Genomic DNA, 16,270 nt, shown 5'->3' on the forward strand with positions numbered 1-16,270 from the left:
TAACCATGAAATCATTTAGTTAAGTTTTAAATAAAAGTCAGAGAGATAAAAACCGCCTTGTTTGTTGATAAGAGACATAACATATACTACTGCTACGTACATATGGAGATATTTATGCAAGTGTAAATATGTACAAGATAACGTCACTGTGTGATCCCTGCAGCAATTCAGACTCACCCTAGGTTAGCCCTCAGATAGTCTCTATTGTTACCAGCACTAGTCCCTCATAATTCCCCTGCCAATAGTTTCAACTGCCATTTTAGCATTGGCGTGTCATTGGAAAAGGACCGGTCCAATCAACACTGACCGTAAGATAGTCCTGGGGCTCTACTCTGTAACTGTGAGAAAATATAGTGTACACCGAGTGCAAAACTCACAACCAAAAACTCACCGACTAAAATTCAGTGAATTTTTCGGAAGAGAAGTGTACACAATTTTGACAGTTAAAACTCATTCTCACTCTTCCAGAATCGCAAAATGAAGAAGTGTACACAATTTTCAGTGTACAGATGAAAACTCACAGTTACAGCATAAATCCCCTGGACTAGTCCAATTTTGGAGATTTTTTTCGTTGGAGTAAGATTGCGTTCTGCACTTCGCGGAAGCTTTTTTATAATTCGGAAACACACAAAAAAATATATATATTTACAGGGTAGTGTTCTTTAAATTTTTTTTATTGAATTGCAAGACAACACCACCCTGTCACTGCCAAACTGTTCGTCTATCTCTAGGCCGGTTCCTTGGGGACTGACTGGTCGAAGGCTGACATTTTCGATGCAAGCAAATGTCCAATTCTGACCAGTCAAATTTTAACCAGTGCAGTACTAGTCCTTTACGGAAAATTGGCTGCCTTATTGCTGCAGGGATCGTTTCTCCCCTTTGTTTGGGTTTTTTTTTCATGAATTCAGCAGTGCAGCTACCCAACCAAAAATCAGTTTACTGCAGGCCATACGCCAAATAGGACGTAGAAAAGTAGCGTAATAGTAGTCAATATTGCGTTCACTCTTATACCGGTTCATATACGACTTACATATATGTATATTATAAACATTTAAATACTTGTTGTTCAAAGTGCAACAATAACATATGTAATTACGTTAACACATTTAAGTGAAAATGATTGTGCTACTCCTTGGTCTACTGCTGGTTACAATACTTTTCTGGTTGATCAGACAGCAGTATTCTTATTGGAATCGTCGTAATTTTCCCACCGATCCCACCGATATGCAAATACCTTGCGGTTGTTTGAAATCGGTGGTGAAACATGAAAAATCTATGGGCGTGGCAATTTATGACGCCTACTTAAAGTCAAATTCACCATTCGTGGGCGTTTATTTACTTTTTCGACCGGCGGTGCTAATACGCGATCCCGAATTGGCGCGACAAATACTTATACAAGATTTTAGTAGTTTTCACGATCGTGGCATTTATGTGGACGAGAAGCGTGATCCCTTGTCATGCAGTTTATTTGGTTTACGCGGTCAAAGTTGGCGCTCGTTGCGTCAGAAGCTTACACCTTCCTTCAGTTCGGGCAAATTGAAGGCAATGTTTCACACTTCCGACGACATTGGCAATAAAATGGTTGCACATCTGAATAAAGTGCTGCCGGAGGAGGGTAGCGCGGAGTTGGACTTGAAAGATGTATTTGTGACGTGAGTATGAGTCCAAAATGAGTCTACGTACTACTCGTTACTCTCTGAGTCATACAAATAACAAAGAAATAACTACGAATTGATTTTATGCTTATCTATTTATTCCACAGCTATGCCATTGATATTATCGGTTCTGTTATCTTTGGTTTGGAAATCAACAGCTTTGAAGATCCCAAGAATAAATTCAGAACCCTTGTACACAAAGCGCGCCGTAACAATTTGTTCAGTGCCAATTTTGCAATGTTTATATTCTTGTGCCCGTCGTAAGTACTTATATGATATGTAGCTGATAATAAAATTAATAATATATGTATTAGGGCTGGGTTTTTTTTTTATCTGGCGTGACTCCTTACACTGTACTTTTTGGAGGGTAAGAACTTCCATATCAGTAATACCAGCCATTTTTAAAAGACATTCGTAAGCCCTTTTCTTGTAAGCTCTTTTTTCTGCCTTCCAAAGCAAAATTGAAAGATCTGCTAACTTGGGGGTATTTGCCGTATTCTGTTAGTCCTTTAGCAATAAGTTTTCTAAAAACACAGGCCTGCGAAATTTAACTTTTTACCCCCTCCAATAATTATGTTATTTTTTTGGAATATCTAGGTGTGGTAAATTAGATTATACATCTTTGAGTTTTCTCAAGCACATCGATAGTTGTTAGCATGAAAATACAAAAATTAATTTATAATTGAATTTTCAAAAAGAACGAGGTTATTAATTCTTATGAATATTTGTTTATGTATGTCAGAGCAAAACATTGGATCAAGTGTACTCATTTCGATATATATATATATATTTTTTGTTAGATCCGCTCATTGGATCATGTAGAAATTTCCGGCACTCCTAGATTTTTATATTCCAGTCGGCGGTTTTTTTTTGTTGTGAAGTAAAAAATTCAATTGTAAGTTTATTAATTTTCTTCTTTCCATGCAAATTGCTAAAAGTTCTAAAATATGTATACTTGTTACATATGTAAATTTCGCAGGCCTGCGAGTTCAAAAAATATATGTACATACATATATTATTAAACTTTCCAAAAGTTAAGTGATTTAAAAGCGAATATATTTCTTTTTAGAGCCATAACATCTAAAAATTAAATGAAAATTAAATAAAAAAATTATAATTATTAAAAAATTTAAAATAAATTTCTAAAAAATAAAAAAAAAATAAAAACACGTTTCTTTTTAGAAAAATATAATCTAAAAATTAAAAGAAATCAAAAAAAAAATATATAAAACTAACAAAAATTTAAAAAAATATATGTATCGTCACCAGAAATGCAAAAACACGTAACAACATCGTAAATGAAATGGAAAAAGTTGTGACTAATATTTTAATTATTTTTTCATAAAATGATGTGGATAGTTGTAAGTCAATGAAATCCATCATATAAATCAAAAAGTGAATTTTGAATTTTTTTATTAGTTATGACTTTGCATTTCAAGTGATGATATCTAGATATATTTTTATTTTTACAACTATAAAATCCAAAAGTGAAATTAAAAAAAGAAACATAAAAAATATTGTTTTCTAAGAAATTTTACAACAATAACATCTAATAATTCGAAGAAAATTAAACAAAAAAACGAAAGAAAAAATTTAAAAATACACTGCCCGAGATCTCGAAAAACTTGGATCTTTCGAATCTTCGAATGTTTTTCTGACTCGGCCATTGCGACTGCAAGATAGTTTTTTTGTAAGACATGAAAGTCAGAAAGCCAGAATAATGAAAGTCTTTCAAACCGACCTACTGTCTTTCAATTGTCTTACAAAAGATTTACAAGTCTTAGCCAGAATTTCATTCAGAGCTTCGGACGAGCATTTGTCCAAAGTTCCTCTTATTCCTCAACATCCTGCCTTAGGTTTAATACCCTGAATGTTGTAAGGAGTTATTTACCTGATAGCCATAAACTCAACAGCGAGTTCTTTGGGGGTATATGTAGATAAGTTACCCTGGCTGTAAATATGCATATATGTAGAAAATCGGGTTCAATGTAAATCTTAACACTAGTTTTCAATTGAAAATATCCTTGTAGAGCAACTACTTAACTTCTTTTTCTTCCCTACATGCACTTGACAGCATCATCAAATTCATGTTTCGCTTGGGTCTAAAAAACTACACAGCCGTTGGTTTGCGTGACATTATGAAAGAGACAATTGAATATCGTGAGAAACACAATATAGTACGCAAAGATATGTTGCAATTGATGATGCAGCTACGGAACACGGGCAAAATCACCGAGGATGATGAAAATTGGAGCACAAACCCCAATGCAGGTATGAAACGCTTGAAATCATGTCCCATATAGTATATATGTATCCGTATCTTAGACCTTGCCTATACATTCCCTTTCCCATAGCCACTGGCGAACAAAACGAATTCACTATCGACCACATTGGTGCGCAGGGTTTCATTTTCTATATTGCTGGTCAGGAGACTACTAGCTCTTCAGCTGCTTTCACCATCTTCGAATTGGCGCAATACCCAGACCTGTTGGCACGCGCCAAGAAGGAAGTGGATGAAGTGCTGGAACGCCACAACGGTCAGTTGAGCTATGATGCCTTGCGTGAAATGTCTTTTCTCGAATTATGTTTACAAGGTAATTGATAATGGAAAACAAAACCAAAAAAGAAAATTGTTGACATGTTTTTATTTTTTCCCCCTTTTGCAGAAACCAATCGGAAATATCCGTTGCCCTTCTTGAATCGTGAATGTACACAAGACTACACCATACCCGGCACCAGTCATGTCATCGAGAAAGGCATACCCATTGTTATACCGCTGCTCGGTATTCATCGTGACCCACAATACTTTCCGAATCCGATGACATACGACCCGGATCGCTTTTTGCCTGGAAGTCCAAATTATAATGCCAACGCTTACATGCCGTTCGGCGCTGGCCCACGTCAGTGTATTGCTCTGCGTATGGGCATGATCAACTCGAAGTTGGGCATTGTAAAAGTTTTACAAAACTTCAATATTGAAATTATGAGTAGACGAGAAATTATTATCGATAACCACTCCGTGGGTATTCAACCGAAAGGTGGCGTCAAAGTACGGCTATCGAAGAAAGCCCAGGTCCAAAATTGATAGTAGGCATAAGATTCTGAAACTTGAATGTAATTTCCTTGGTGCTAAGATTATTGAAAGTATTGCTGCATGTAACAAAATATTTAAATGAATAACATTTTAGTAATTCTTAGATAAGTATATTTTTGTACATGAGTATATATACATATGTACCTACATTTTTATTATTAACATCGTTTTAATTTTTTAAGTCCAAATAAACTAATAAATAAATAATAAATAAATTCGAGGATCGAATCTGGGTCCTACGGAATTGTAGTATGCCGCTCTCACCAATCGGCTACCGCGGATGCAAAACTCGCTTACTATATTTGCTTATGCGCAATCGACAAAAGCTGCCCGTTTTGGCCAGAGTTGTCATCGAAAATTTCCCTGATCCGCGTTAATTTTGAGGATAAGCTGCAGGACTTAATCCGGATCAACTGCAGTTAATTCCCGCGATAATTCCGAATTAACTAGTTGATCCGGATCAAGTTAAAATTGTATATGACTTCAATATAATCTTTATTGACACTTTTTATAGGCATTGTAGCGGGCATCGTTAGGCTAAAATCAAAGACTTCAGTTGTCTTGGGCAGACTCCCAAGTGTATTCCTAACGGAGTCCCACGTCATTAGACTTCTTAAATCAATCTTCATCAAAAGATCGCAATTAAAGTATTTTATAAAACAAATATTAGAACGCTGCATGCTACGGTGGGGTGCTATAACACCATTCGCAATAAGGCGATAATGGCGATTGGAAATAAAACCATAATTTCGATATCGCCTTAATTCCAACTATCAATAGAAATAAAGCCATTATGGTTTGATTGCGCTTTTGAAAATTTTTGTTTAGTTATTTATGAATCGGTTAATTACCAAAAGGAATAAGTCAAGGAGAAGAGATGTGTACTATATCTTCTACCATGTGTAAATTATTGTGGATTTTCCACAAAATTTTTCATTAGAAACGGCCTTAATCCCAATGAAGGTGTGGAAGCTCGGGTTCGCTTCTCCACTACTTTCAGTGCTGCTTCATTTCAATAGCGTGGAAAAGTGTTCCCTCCATAACTTAAGTACGTTCTGGACATCGGTCTCTTGGTTCCTACAGGGTTGGCCCTGGTCTTGAAACCTTTCGTAAGTTGCCTAACTCTCTGATAAAATTTTCAGGCGTTTGTCCTGTCAGCCAGCATTTCCAGCTCTTCGCACTCAGGTATCTCGGCCTCTCTCTTCCTCGGCGGCGGTACTTAATGAGCGAGAAATGTGTTTCCACTGCTTGCGTATGTCGGTTTGTTGAAGAGCGCTCTCAGAGAGAAGATGTGGGAAAATCGGACGGCGAATAAATTGGCCGTTTGTTGTGATTGGTTTTTCGACGTTAAGCTTTGCTTGCATTGTTGGGCGCAAGTTTTTTGCTGCACAGAGGCGGGTGCTATCTTGGATGCAACAAGATAGTGGTCCGAGTCGATGTTTGGCCCTCGGAGTTTACGTATATCCAAAATACTGTAAGCGCGCCTTACGTCTATAACAACATGGTCGACGTGACGTATAGCTTGATGATGATCTTTAAGCCGGAACCTAGTACTACATAATATCATGTTTCGGGCCCCGGCGAAGTCGATCAGCCTCAGTTCGTTATCGGACGTTTCGTTGTGGAGGCTGAATTTTTGCGACAGTGGCGCCAAAGGTTCCGTCCTTGCCCACCTTGGCATTGAAATCGCCAAGCATGATTTTGATATCATGTAGGCGACAGCCCTCATATGCAAGCTCCAAGCGTTCATAGAAGATATCCTTGGGCACCTCGTCCTTCTCTCCCATGGGGGCATTGGCAAATATGAGCGAGATGTTTAAGAATATCGCTTTAATGCGGATTGTGGCTAGACGTTCGACCATCGGGGTGAACGCCTCCCACCACAAATGCAACTCCGAATTTGCGCTGCGTTACGTGGCAAATGGCGAGGTTTTACGCCTTCGCAATTTAGTTCGCTCCCAAAAGGATGTTTGGTCGCTACTCAGAGAATACGCAGACATAAATATCTGGACGTCGTGCGCTGCGATTTGAATGACAGTCAGAAGCTGTAAAAGTAAAATTATCATATGATGTGGTAATTTTACTTAAATTTACTGAATAAGAATCAAAAATTTTATACGGAAGAATATTACCATTGGACCACAATTACTCCGTGACCTTAAAACAATTGGCAAAAAATAGTGGTCTTCAAAAAAAAAAAAAAACATGCAGAATCCACTGCATTTATTAAAAAGAAATTTTTTATATTTCTTATTACACTAATATTATAGATTTTTAGACGAGCAATACGATTGCACTGTACCAATCAATTTAAAAAATGTATTATTTATTGCATTTTTTTATTTGCTTGCAGCTGTGCATCCCTCACACAATTCTATATCCTTCGAACACGAAGTGTCTTTTAGTGCTATTCAAGACCTTTAATTTGAGCCAAGGCCCTTTGAGAGCCAAATTATAATGATTCTGAAAATATGGAGTAATTCGAGCTGAACTGTTTTTACTAACTACATAGGCGTAGTAACGCTACATGCATTTGTAATTTTTTTATTAGTTTTAGTTTTATTACTTTTTTCAAAGAGTTTTTATTACTATAGCTTCTTTTCTATATGCGTTAACACTTTCTATATCTTTTTGTTCTTGTCATTTTCATTCCTTTTCTTTTTTGTTGCCTAAACTCCTTCAACTGTATCTTGATTCTCTTCAAGTTGCCTCATTCTTTGTCTATTCTTCTGGCGGAATATTTCCTTGCTGGCCTCTTTAATGGCTTCAAATATCTTAGCCTGGGACATAATTTGTTTTTGTACATTTTCCACAGCCGGTTCAGCATTTATATCGATGAGATCACTTAGTCCTTCGGCCACATCATCGCTGTTGTACGCTTTTGCTTCATCAATATCGGCGCGTTTCCATAAGGGATAAGGTGGAAGAGATGACCGTTTCTTGCCGCAACCTTTGAATTAAGTAAATGTAAAAAAATAAACAATCAGTGAAAAGGAATACTTGTTTTCAGTAGACCTAACTTAAAAAGTATTTAATAATTATTAGTAAATGAAGAGAGTAAACTAAAAATAGGTGAATAATTTCAGTCTGATAAAATCTTTTTGCTTTTTAGACTACAAATTTCTGTTTGGTCGTTGACATTTTATTAGGGGTTACCAAAGGTAAGGAAGACCTAGGATTCAAAGGAGAGACACCCGCTAAAATAACTGTCTCTTTGAAGCACACTTTTTATAGCAGTGCCCGAGTCAGACCTGATTACGTTTTGTTCGAAACACGCATCCTCACGGCATCAAACGGGCTTCATCTTTAAAAAGAACAAGGTATGACGGGTGGTAAAGGCCTTGTCTATCATTAAAAGTTGCAAAATATACTAGAATTTCTCTAATTTTAATCAGTCAGCGTATTCGCGCCTCGGCACCCACGGCCCTTACAGTTATAAAAATTTCGCGAATCTTTTGAAAAAAATGTGGTATGCAGTTTTGTAGCCCATTTTATTATTATATAATGAAGTGTAAATTTCAAGCTGCTAAAAAAATACCGTTGATTTTTGGCAATTTTTTTTTTTGCTGGCAGTGCCCTCCATATAAAAGAAAATTTTCGAAGATACTTGTATGGAAACACCTTCAACCAAAAAAATTCTCTAAAATCAAACTGCATACCACAATTTTTTCTAAAGGCTCTGGTTAAAAAGTTTGAAATTTGGGTGAATAGTCGGCATTTGTTATGACGTCAGAAGGATATGCATTGGAAGGATAAATTAAAAATCTTTAGTATTAAAAAATGGATAAATAAGAAATTGGATATTGGCATTGGAAGTCTCCTAAAGAGAACCAGAGTTTTCCGATTGAAAAATATTGATTTTCAAGAATTGTATAACATTTCTACGAAAAGTTGTTTTTCCCCCATATAAAATACATGGAATACTTTGAGCGCTTTAAGCGACCTCTAAAAAATATTTTATTAAAAAAAATATATAGAGGTATATTTTTTCCGATATAGAACAATCCTTGGGGTGAGAGCATTAATATTCCGGCTTTAATTAATTTGGACCACCCTAATATGCATACATATGTATATACATAAGTCAATTTTTCACTGCGAAAACAGAACCTAGCATTTATACATAAAAAATATTTTATACCTTTTCAGAGTTATAGAATATACAAGTACATACCTGTAAAAGCATTACAAAACGGCCGCTTCTCATACTTCCATTGAATGACGCCACTTAATTTGTGCTGTAAAAGAAAAAGTACAATTAAAAAGTACCCTTTAAACAATTTTATGAGCGCTCAGAATGTATGAGTCTTTCTTTCGCCATAAATATAATTTTGGGGGCAGTCAACCAAACTGGCTCATTTCCGTATTTTTGGTGTCATAAATTCTGATTTGAACCAAAGTAGCAAATTTCACGTAGATGAAAAAGTTTATTAATAACCAGAATTATAATAGGCGTCATACTCGGTGCGTCTGACTCACGATTCGGGTTGGATGTATTAGGTCTATCTACTCAAAGCCTGGTTGACTCTAATCTCCGGTTAAACATCGTTTCGACGTTACCGACACCTTGTTATATGCGTGGACTCCGAGACTTGAGCTTGATGCTGCCTCTACATGGTAAGCAGGGGTGGTTTTACCCATATTTCAAACATCTTCGACAGGAAGTTACGTTAGATGTGATAAACTTATATAGTTATATGTGGGCGGTGCCACGCCCATTCTCCGAAATTCTATAATAATGCTACTTTTTTGAAGGGATTTTTGTTGGTATAAATTTTGAGTAAATTAGCGTCCTTAAGTTTCGAAGTTTCTAGCATTTCTGAAATTTACCGTTATGTGAAAAGTGGGTGTAATTTTAGTCCGATTTCAGTAATTTTCAAAGTTTTGCTTATACGTGGCAAGCACGACAATCATACCGGTTTTGGTATAAATTGGTCAAACGGTTACCGAGATACACATATGTGGTCATAAGTAGGCGGTGTCACGCCCATTTTCCTGAATTTTATCATAAACGTATTTTTTGCTAATGAATTATTGCAAACAGCAATTTTGAATAAATTAGCTTCCGTATTTACTGATTTATCGAAGACTTCGTATTTCTCTAAATTACCGTTATAAGGGATGTGGGCGTGGTTATTGGCCGATTTTTTAAATTTGCAACAATTTGGTATGTTTTACGAAGGCCACCAACTATGCCAAGTTTGAGAAAATTGGTTGAGCAGTTACCAAGATATACACATGTAGTCATAAGTGGGCGCGGCTGCGCCTATTTTTCAAAAATTCATAATATTATAATTTTTCGTCTCAAAATCATTGTAAATATAAACTTTGAGTGAATAAGCTTTGAAAAAAATTACAAAATCTGCGAAGAAAACTATGTATTGTGAAACGGTTTTCTTTATCTCACCACATTACATCATACTCCTTACTCCGTCGGAAACGCCACAACCAACATCGCAACAAATTCTTGAAAAGTTTCGAAAAATCCCGAAAATCACAAATCAGTTCAATCAAATTTAGACGAGTTTGATCTAGAAAACAAGATTTTTTTTTACGCATTTCTACTCAACTCATCGAAATGAGGTAGAATCCATCAGAAGAATTGCTTTTTTTTTTTTTTTAACAGGTTGTTTGTTTCTTAGGAAACACTATGTCCAAATTAATTTTTTTTTTAAGATTTGAAATTTGTCATTTTGGACACTACAATAGTTTTTTCTCTAAAACTAGACTTGCTAAAAAATCTAGACGGATTTGCAATGAGTACCAAAAATGTTGTAAGCTGAGGTAGGTCCCGTTTTCGAGATCACAAATCTCCAAATTTTTGTGAACCGTGCTATTGCTTCTTTTCCTAAACCATTTCCTAGAAATCTAGCCGCTGTTGCTGAATCGTTAGAGGTGCATACTACCACTCCGTAGGACTGAGGTCGATCCATGGTCCGAGCAGCATTCAAATAAAAAAACACGTTTTTTTTTCTAACAGCCACCGCCCTCAGCAGGCAATGGCAAACATCCGAGTGTAATTCTGTCTTGAAAAAGCTTCCCATTTAATCCATTTGCCTCTAAAATCAGAACGCACACCATAAATTGGAGGAGAAGCTCGGTCAAGCACTAAGCGAAAGCTAATCATAACACTGTACACCACTCGGCTGGGAATTGGACCAAACCAATTTTTTTAGGAGATTGAGTGAAAGGTTCGAAGTTAGCCTCCGAAATCGAGATATGGGCCTTTAAAGTTCGAAATAGGAACTTTGGTAAACAATTATTTTTTATTAGTATATGTAAATATCTAAAAAGCTACAAATATAGACGTAGTCCGCCTTTTGGTCTTATTTAAATTGTACATAACTTTTTTGTGCAAACTCATATTACAGGTGCTACGAGGGGTCAAAAGTCGGGTGTTCGAAAAATTAAAAACCTTACATTGCAAACAATCTTGAAATGATTTTTAAAAAATTAGTATCGTTGTAAACGAGATTAAACTTCGTATGTAAAAATTTGAGATAAAACTTTTGAAAGGAAAAAATACCTTTTCTTTACCACAAAATATTTTAAATAAAAAAATTACTAACCCATTTTCAATAAATTGATATCGTTGTAAACGCAATCAAACCTTCTTCTGATACCTTTCTTCTTCCTTTTTCTGTATACCTTGTATAAAAAATTTGAGAAAAAACACTTAAAAGGATAAAGTACCTTTTTTATAAAAAAAAATGTAACATAGAAAAAAAACAAACCGATTTTGTCAAATTTGGTATCGTTGTAAATGCGATTAAACTCCCTTTCTTCTGGTGCACATTTGTATACTTCGTATATAAAAATTTCAGAAAAAAATACTTAAAAGCCAGAAATACATTTTTTTAAAAAAAAATATTTTAAACAAAAAAGTTACAACACGATTTTTAAAAAATTGGTATCGTTGTAAATGACAACAGAAAACTCATACTTTTTTAAACCCAAAAATTTCTATTAAATACACAAAAAAATTAAAAATTAATTAAAAACATTTTTTCTCTATATAAGCTCCTGCCCCCTACATAGGGTTATTATTATTTAGCAACTCCTAAATACCGGCCGCTGTGGTGTAGTGGTAAGCTGTGCGCGCTTCCACTCCGCAACGCCTGGGTTCAAGCCCAGGTCAAAGCAACATCGCAAAAAGTACAGAAAAAGGTTTTTTCTTAACAGCGGTCGTCCCTCGGCCATGAAAAGAAGCTTCTCGTAAAAATACAATCGCCGTTCGGAGTCGGCGTAAAACTGTAGGTCCCTCCGCTCTGTGTGACAACATCAAGGCGCACGCCACAAATCGGAGGAGAAGCTCGGCCAAACACTAACATATGTGTAAGCGCCAATCTATTATTATTATTAAATACCGGCCGCTGTGGATTAGTTATAAGGGGTGCGTAGCATACTATCACTCCGTAGGACCTATGTAGTTTCGATCCCTGCTCCTCATAAAATTCATTTGGTGTTTTTGGCTGTTCTGAATATTTTTCGGTAACTGTATTTTCTGATTACAAAATTAGTTTTTTCCATAAACTTTTATACCAAAAAGTCCTATATTTGTTCCCACATTTCGATATCTAAAAAATTTAAGTAGCACTCATTATTCTCACATTTAAATAGTTATTATCCAGCTCAATTTGAAATGTAGAATGTATACACAGCAAGCAAATGAATGAGCATACTTTCCATAGCAACATGTTAATTAAAAATTAATTAATTTTTTAACTTGCAAACAAATTCTCTTTACACCTTTAGTAATTTATTTTCAATTTCAGAAAATAATTGAAACAAACTTTTCACTTTTCACAATTTTTTGAAAATTCCTGCATATGGTACTTTGTCTTGAAATTCGTGAATCTTGAAAGCTTTCTTGCGATAAACTGCTCCGGGCCACGTTCGATGCACAATTGACCGTTAAAGTGGACGGCTTAACTTTTAATTGTCCCTGAGCTAGCAAACCAAGGCGAAATACAAAATCCTAACTGTTATGGAAGTGTTGGCTGTTGATTGTTGGCATTGCAATGTGTGAACTTGTATATACATACTACATTCATAGTCACTAACATTTGTCGGCGACAGGACCCACTGCTGCGTTGAGAAAGCGGTTTTCGTGGTTAGCGTTGCAGGACCTCAAATCATAATTGCCTTTTGTTTCTGCTTTTCGTTGTTCTTTTTAATATTTTCTTTCATGGTATTTAGTTAGCCGAAGACCTGTTTATATTTGAGGGATTCATAACGGTGCCGTAAGTGTCGTATTGTTGTATGTCGTAAACTTTAAAAGCATAAATAAATATTTAGAGAATTTGAAACGACAACCAACTATTTTTTAACACTGAAAAAATTCAAAATATAACTTTGATGGTACTTTGCGCGAAATCCCTTAATATAATTTTTAGGCGTTTAAAGTTTACGACATACAACGCCGTTGTGAATACCCCAAATATGTATTTGATTACACAATGATTAGAAGTCTTTAAGAATACTCTCATGGTTTCTATGTTAGCGAGTGTATGCTAAAAATAATGAAATACAAATAAATACCTATAAATTTGTTGTTGTGGACTCGATTTTTTGTACTGTAAAAATTTTCTTGGATTGTTTTCAGATTCAAAATAAGTTTCAAACAGTTTTTTTTTGCTAAAATGGCCTGCATGCAAACTTGTGGAGGTTTAGAGATCCCGTTAATGACAGAAGTGCATTGGTGTTGGTTGTTTCTTCCGACGGGATGGGAGTATGACTTTTTTGGAACTCATTTTCGCCATCCCCTGTCTAATATGGTTAGGTGAATAAAACAGACTCGGCGTTGCGCCATCTTCAGTGCCATTTTTTCGTAAAGTACGAGTACATTAATACCTACAACAACGAAAATTTTTTTCGTATGAAGAGCTTTGGGAACCCAAAACAGTTAGAGTCCCATGACCTGGGAACGTAGGCGGCGACATAGAAAGTGGTGAATTAGGTCTACTCTTCAGCTCATTTCCCATTAAACACTCCAAAAAAAAAAATCGAATTTAAAATCGTAAAAGCCATCGTAAAAGCCTGAGGAGGTAAGTTGGCACCTTTACTAGAAACATTAGCGAGAAATACTTGCTTCAAATGCATTTTCCAGCTTCTTCGCCTTAGCCTTAGCTACACCAGTTACCGAACTGACTTCAATACATAAACAATTTTGAGGATTCGATTTCATCCCTGAAAATACGTTTCACTGTGGGGCTAATCTCCCGTCAACTCCTGCTTTACGCACATTTTATTTAGGGAAGCTGTGGTTAGAAGTGGACACTAATGAATTTTTACATGAATGTGGAGAGGTATTTTCCAGGAAGCTCTCCATCTACTTTAAGTTTAGGCTTCTATGTTTACATCACTGTAGTGTGTTCTAAGTTAAATATACATATTTGAAACACATTGATCAATGTTTTTCTTCTATATCTAAACGTTTTTTTGATGGCGACATGATTTTTGATGAATTTGTAATTTTGACACAAAAGGAGAGGAAGAACCTTATCTGTCGTTCGAAAAATAGACATACATAGATCTAATCTGGCCACAGCCACAGTCGCGGTGTAGCTTTGTCGCTCACAAAATAATTATCTACATAAGAGTACGGATTAAAAACAAAATTCACAATTGAGGCCTGGGGTTTGTAGTTTTTAATATGTTTCAAACATTAGGGAAGCATTCGATTGGCTGCCGCGGTTGCCTGTAAGACACACTTAGGCTCTGGGCCCATTGTGATACCGCATGTGGAGTCAGTAGCTCTAAATCCCTCCTAAAACCATTTTGAGCTTCGTAGGAATTTTAGAAGACCCTTGGTTTCAACGCATCTAAGGTCCTCCAGGTGATCGAAGAATTGTCTGCCCAGTGTGGAGAGTTTTCGTCTGAATAGAGCAGGGCACTGGCATAACAGGTGCAAAATCGTTTCCTCCTCTTCTTCATCTTGACAACTTTTACAGAAGTCATGTAGCCGCACGCCTAGTGGATAGGCATGCCTGCCAATTAGACGGTGTGCTGTTATAACAGATACTAAAAAAAAATGATATTTGCGTATTTAAGCTCAGTATTGGGTCAGTGCGTTTAGCGCTGAACGTTGGGCATAGTTTCCTGGCAGTTTTACAGGAGATTTTGTCATGCCATCTGTTGTTCTACACTTTAGTGAACCTCTCGAAGATAAGTAGCTTGCAAGTTTGTAAGGACATTTCCATATCATCGTTTATATCCTCATAGGGAGTTTGGTGCCAAGTCGCACCAGTTCATCGGCTTTGCAGTTCCCTTCAATGTCGCAGTGTCCCGGAACCCATATCATCTTTTGGGCGAAATTACTCAGTAATTCCGTTAAGAGATGTGTGACATTTCACGGCTACCATGGAGGTTGTCAACTGTTTCATAAGGGATTTGATTAAAAAACCTGGCTGTCATTGAAGATATAGATATCAGCTTGGGATATCATATCACACTTGACCAGTTTTGTGGCTCGGTCGATTTCCATCAGTTCCGCCTGAAAGACACTACAGTGGTCCGGAAGACGAAAAATTACGGTAAGGGAAATTAATATATACTCAGACAGCCAGGCGGCAATCAAAGCCCAAGGCTCAGGTTTAGAAGGAGTTGGCGTAGGGATTCTACAATCTGTTTGTTAAATGAAGAAAGCAACGAAAAATGGACCTGGTGGCATACCCGCCATACAAACCAAACCTATAAAACGCATTAAAAATGCCATAAAGCCGATAAAAAGAAAACCGCAGTTCAACGCAGCTGGTAAAATTTTTAAGGCTTATACTTCTTAAAACAAAGTTGTGGTGGTACAATAGAATTCAACCCCTATTCCATGAAAGATCTGAAGACCTATAAAATTTTTACTTATTTCCACTTATACATAAACCACTGTGCACTGCTCTTTCGATCGACTAATAACGCTCACCAAACCGGCCGGCCGCATGCAACTTTTGGTGTTTCCGAAATTCGCCGCTAAATGCTGCAGCGTTACGAGTACGCAACGTAACCAATTCTATTTATATGCAAATTAACTCAATTGTGGCAAAAGCATGTTTCGGAAAGCCGAGTAATAAGTTCGCGCTCGATTCGCGGCGACAATGTGAAAATTCTTTTCGAAGTGAACGGGTGCTTGTGGGATCGTTTCTAAAGTATTGGGACTGGAAAAAATATTAAAAAAATACATAAAAAAAGTGAATGAGTATAAACGATAGAAAAGTGATAAAAAGGAGTTTTCAAAGATAATTACCCATTTTAAAGCATATTTAAGAAATCAAAGCAAACGTTATTAAAAAAAATTCTAACGACAAAAGTTGTGCACAAAAGTGAGTAAAAAGTTTAAGAAATCCAAATGAAATGAGATGTGTGGCGGTGTCTAATGAAACTCATAACAAAAGCCAGTCACCTTTTTTCGATTTTTGAACATTCTTAACTAAAAAATGCAAGAACTTTTCAAAATTTTAAAATGTTGAAGTTTTGAAATAGAATTTTTATCTAAGAATAGCAACAGTGACGAGCCCGTAGCAACGCA

The 16,270-nt window shown here is 36.2% G+C and overlaps 2 protein-coding genes across 2 annotated transcripts in view; one reads left to right on the forward strand and one right to left on the reverse strand.

Moving 5' to 3' along the window:
* The first annotated feature begins 929 nt into the window (after positions 1 to 929).
* LOC118745001 (probable cytochrome P450 6d4) overlaps positions 930 to 16,270 on the forward strand; it is a 16,749-nt gene continuing 1,408 nt past the window's right edge. Inside the window, exons 1-5 of the mRNA XM_036478533.1 lie at positions 930 to 1,652; positions 1,763 to 1,915; positions 3,730 to 3,926; positions 4,010 to 4,249; positions 4,322 to 4,737. Coding sequence (XP_036334426.1) covers positions 1,117 to 1,652; positions 1,763 to 1,915; positions 3,730 to 3,926; positions 4,010 to 4,249; positions 4,322 to 4,737 — 1,542 coding nt within the window. The 5' untranslated portion in view covers positions 930 to 1,116. The remainder of the gene's footprint in view (positions 1,653 to 1,762; positions 1,916 to 3,729; positions 3,927 to 4,009; positions 4,250 to 4,321; positions 4,738 to 16,270) is intronic.
* LOC118743489 (cardioactive peptide-like) lies at positions 7,260 to 12,709 on the reverse strand. The gene is made up of 3 exons (XM_036476214.1): positions 12,360 to 12,709; positions 8,924 to 8,987; positions 7,260 to 7,699 (listed from the first exon to the last, which is right to left on the reverse strand). Exons 1-3 carry the CDS (start codon positions 12,444 to 12,446, stop codon positions 7,419 to 7,421), a joined length of 432 nt encoding a protein of 143 aa, XP_036332107.1. The 5' UTR covers positions 12,447 to 12,709; the 3' UTR covers positions 7,260 to 7,418.

The sequence above is a fragment of the Rhagoletis pomonella genome, unplaced genomic scaffold (genome assembly GCF_013731165.1).
Source record: "Rhagoletis pomonella isolate Grant_MI unplaced genomic scaffold, Rhpom_1.0 Rhpom_scaffold_00001, whole genome shotgun sequence".
NCBI lineage: Eukaryota > Metazoa > Arthropoda > Insecta > Diptera > Tephritidae > Rhagoletis > Rhagoletis pomonella.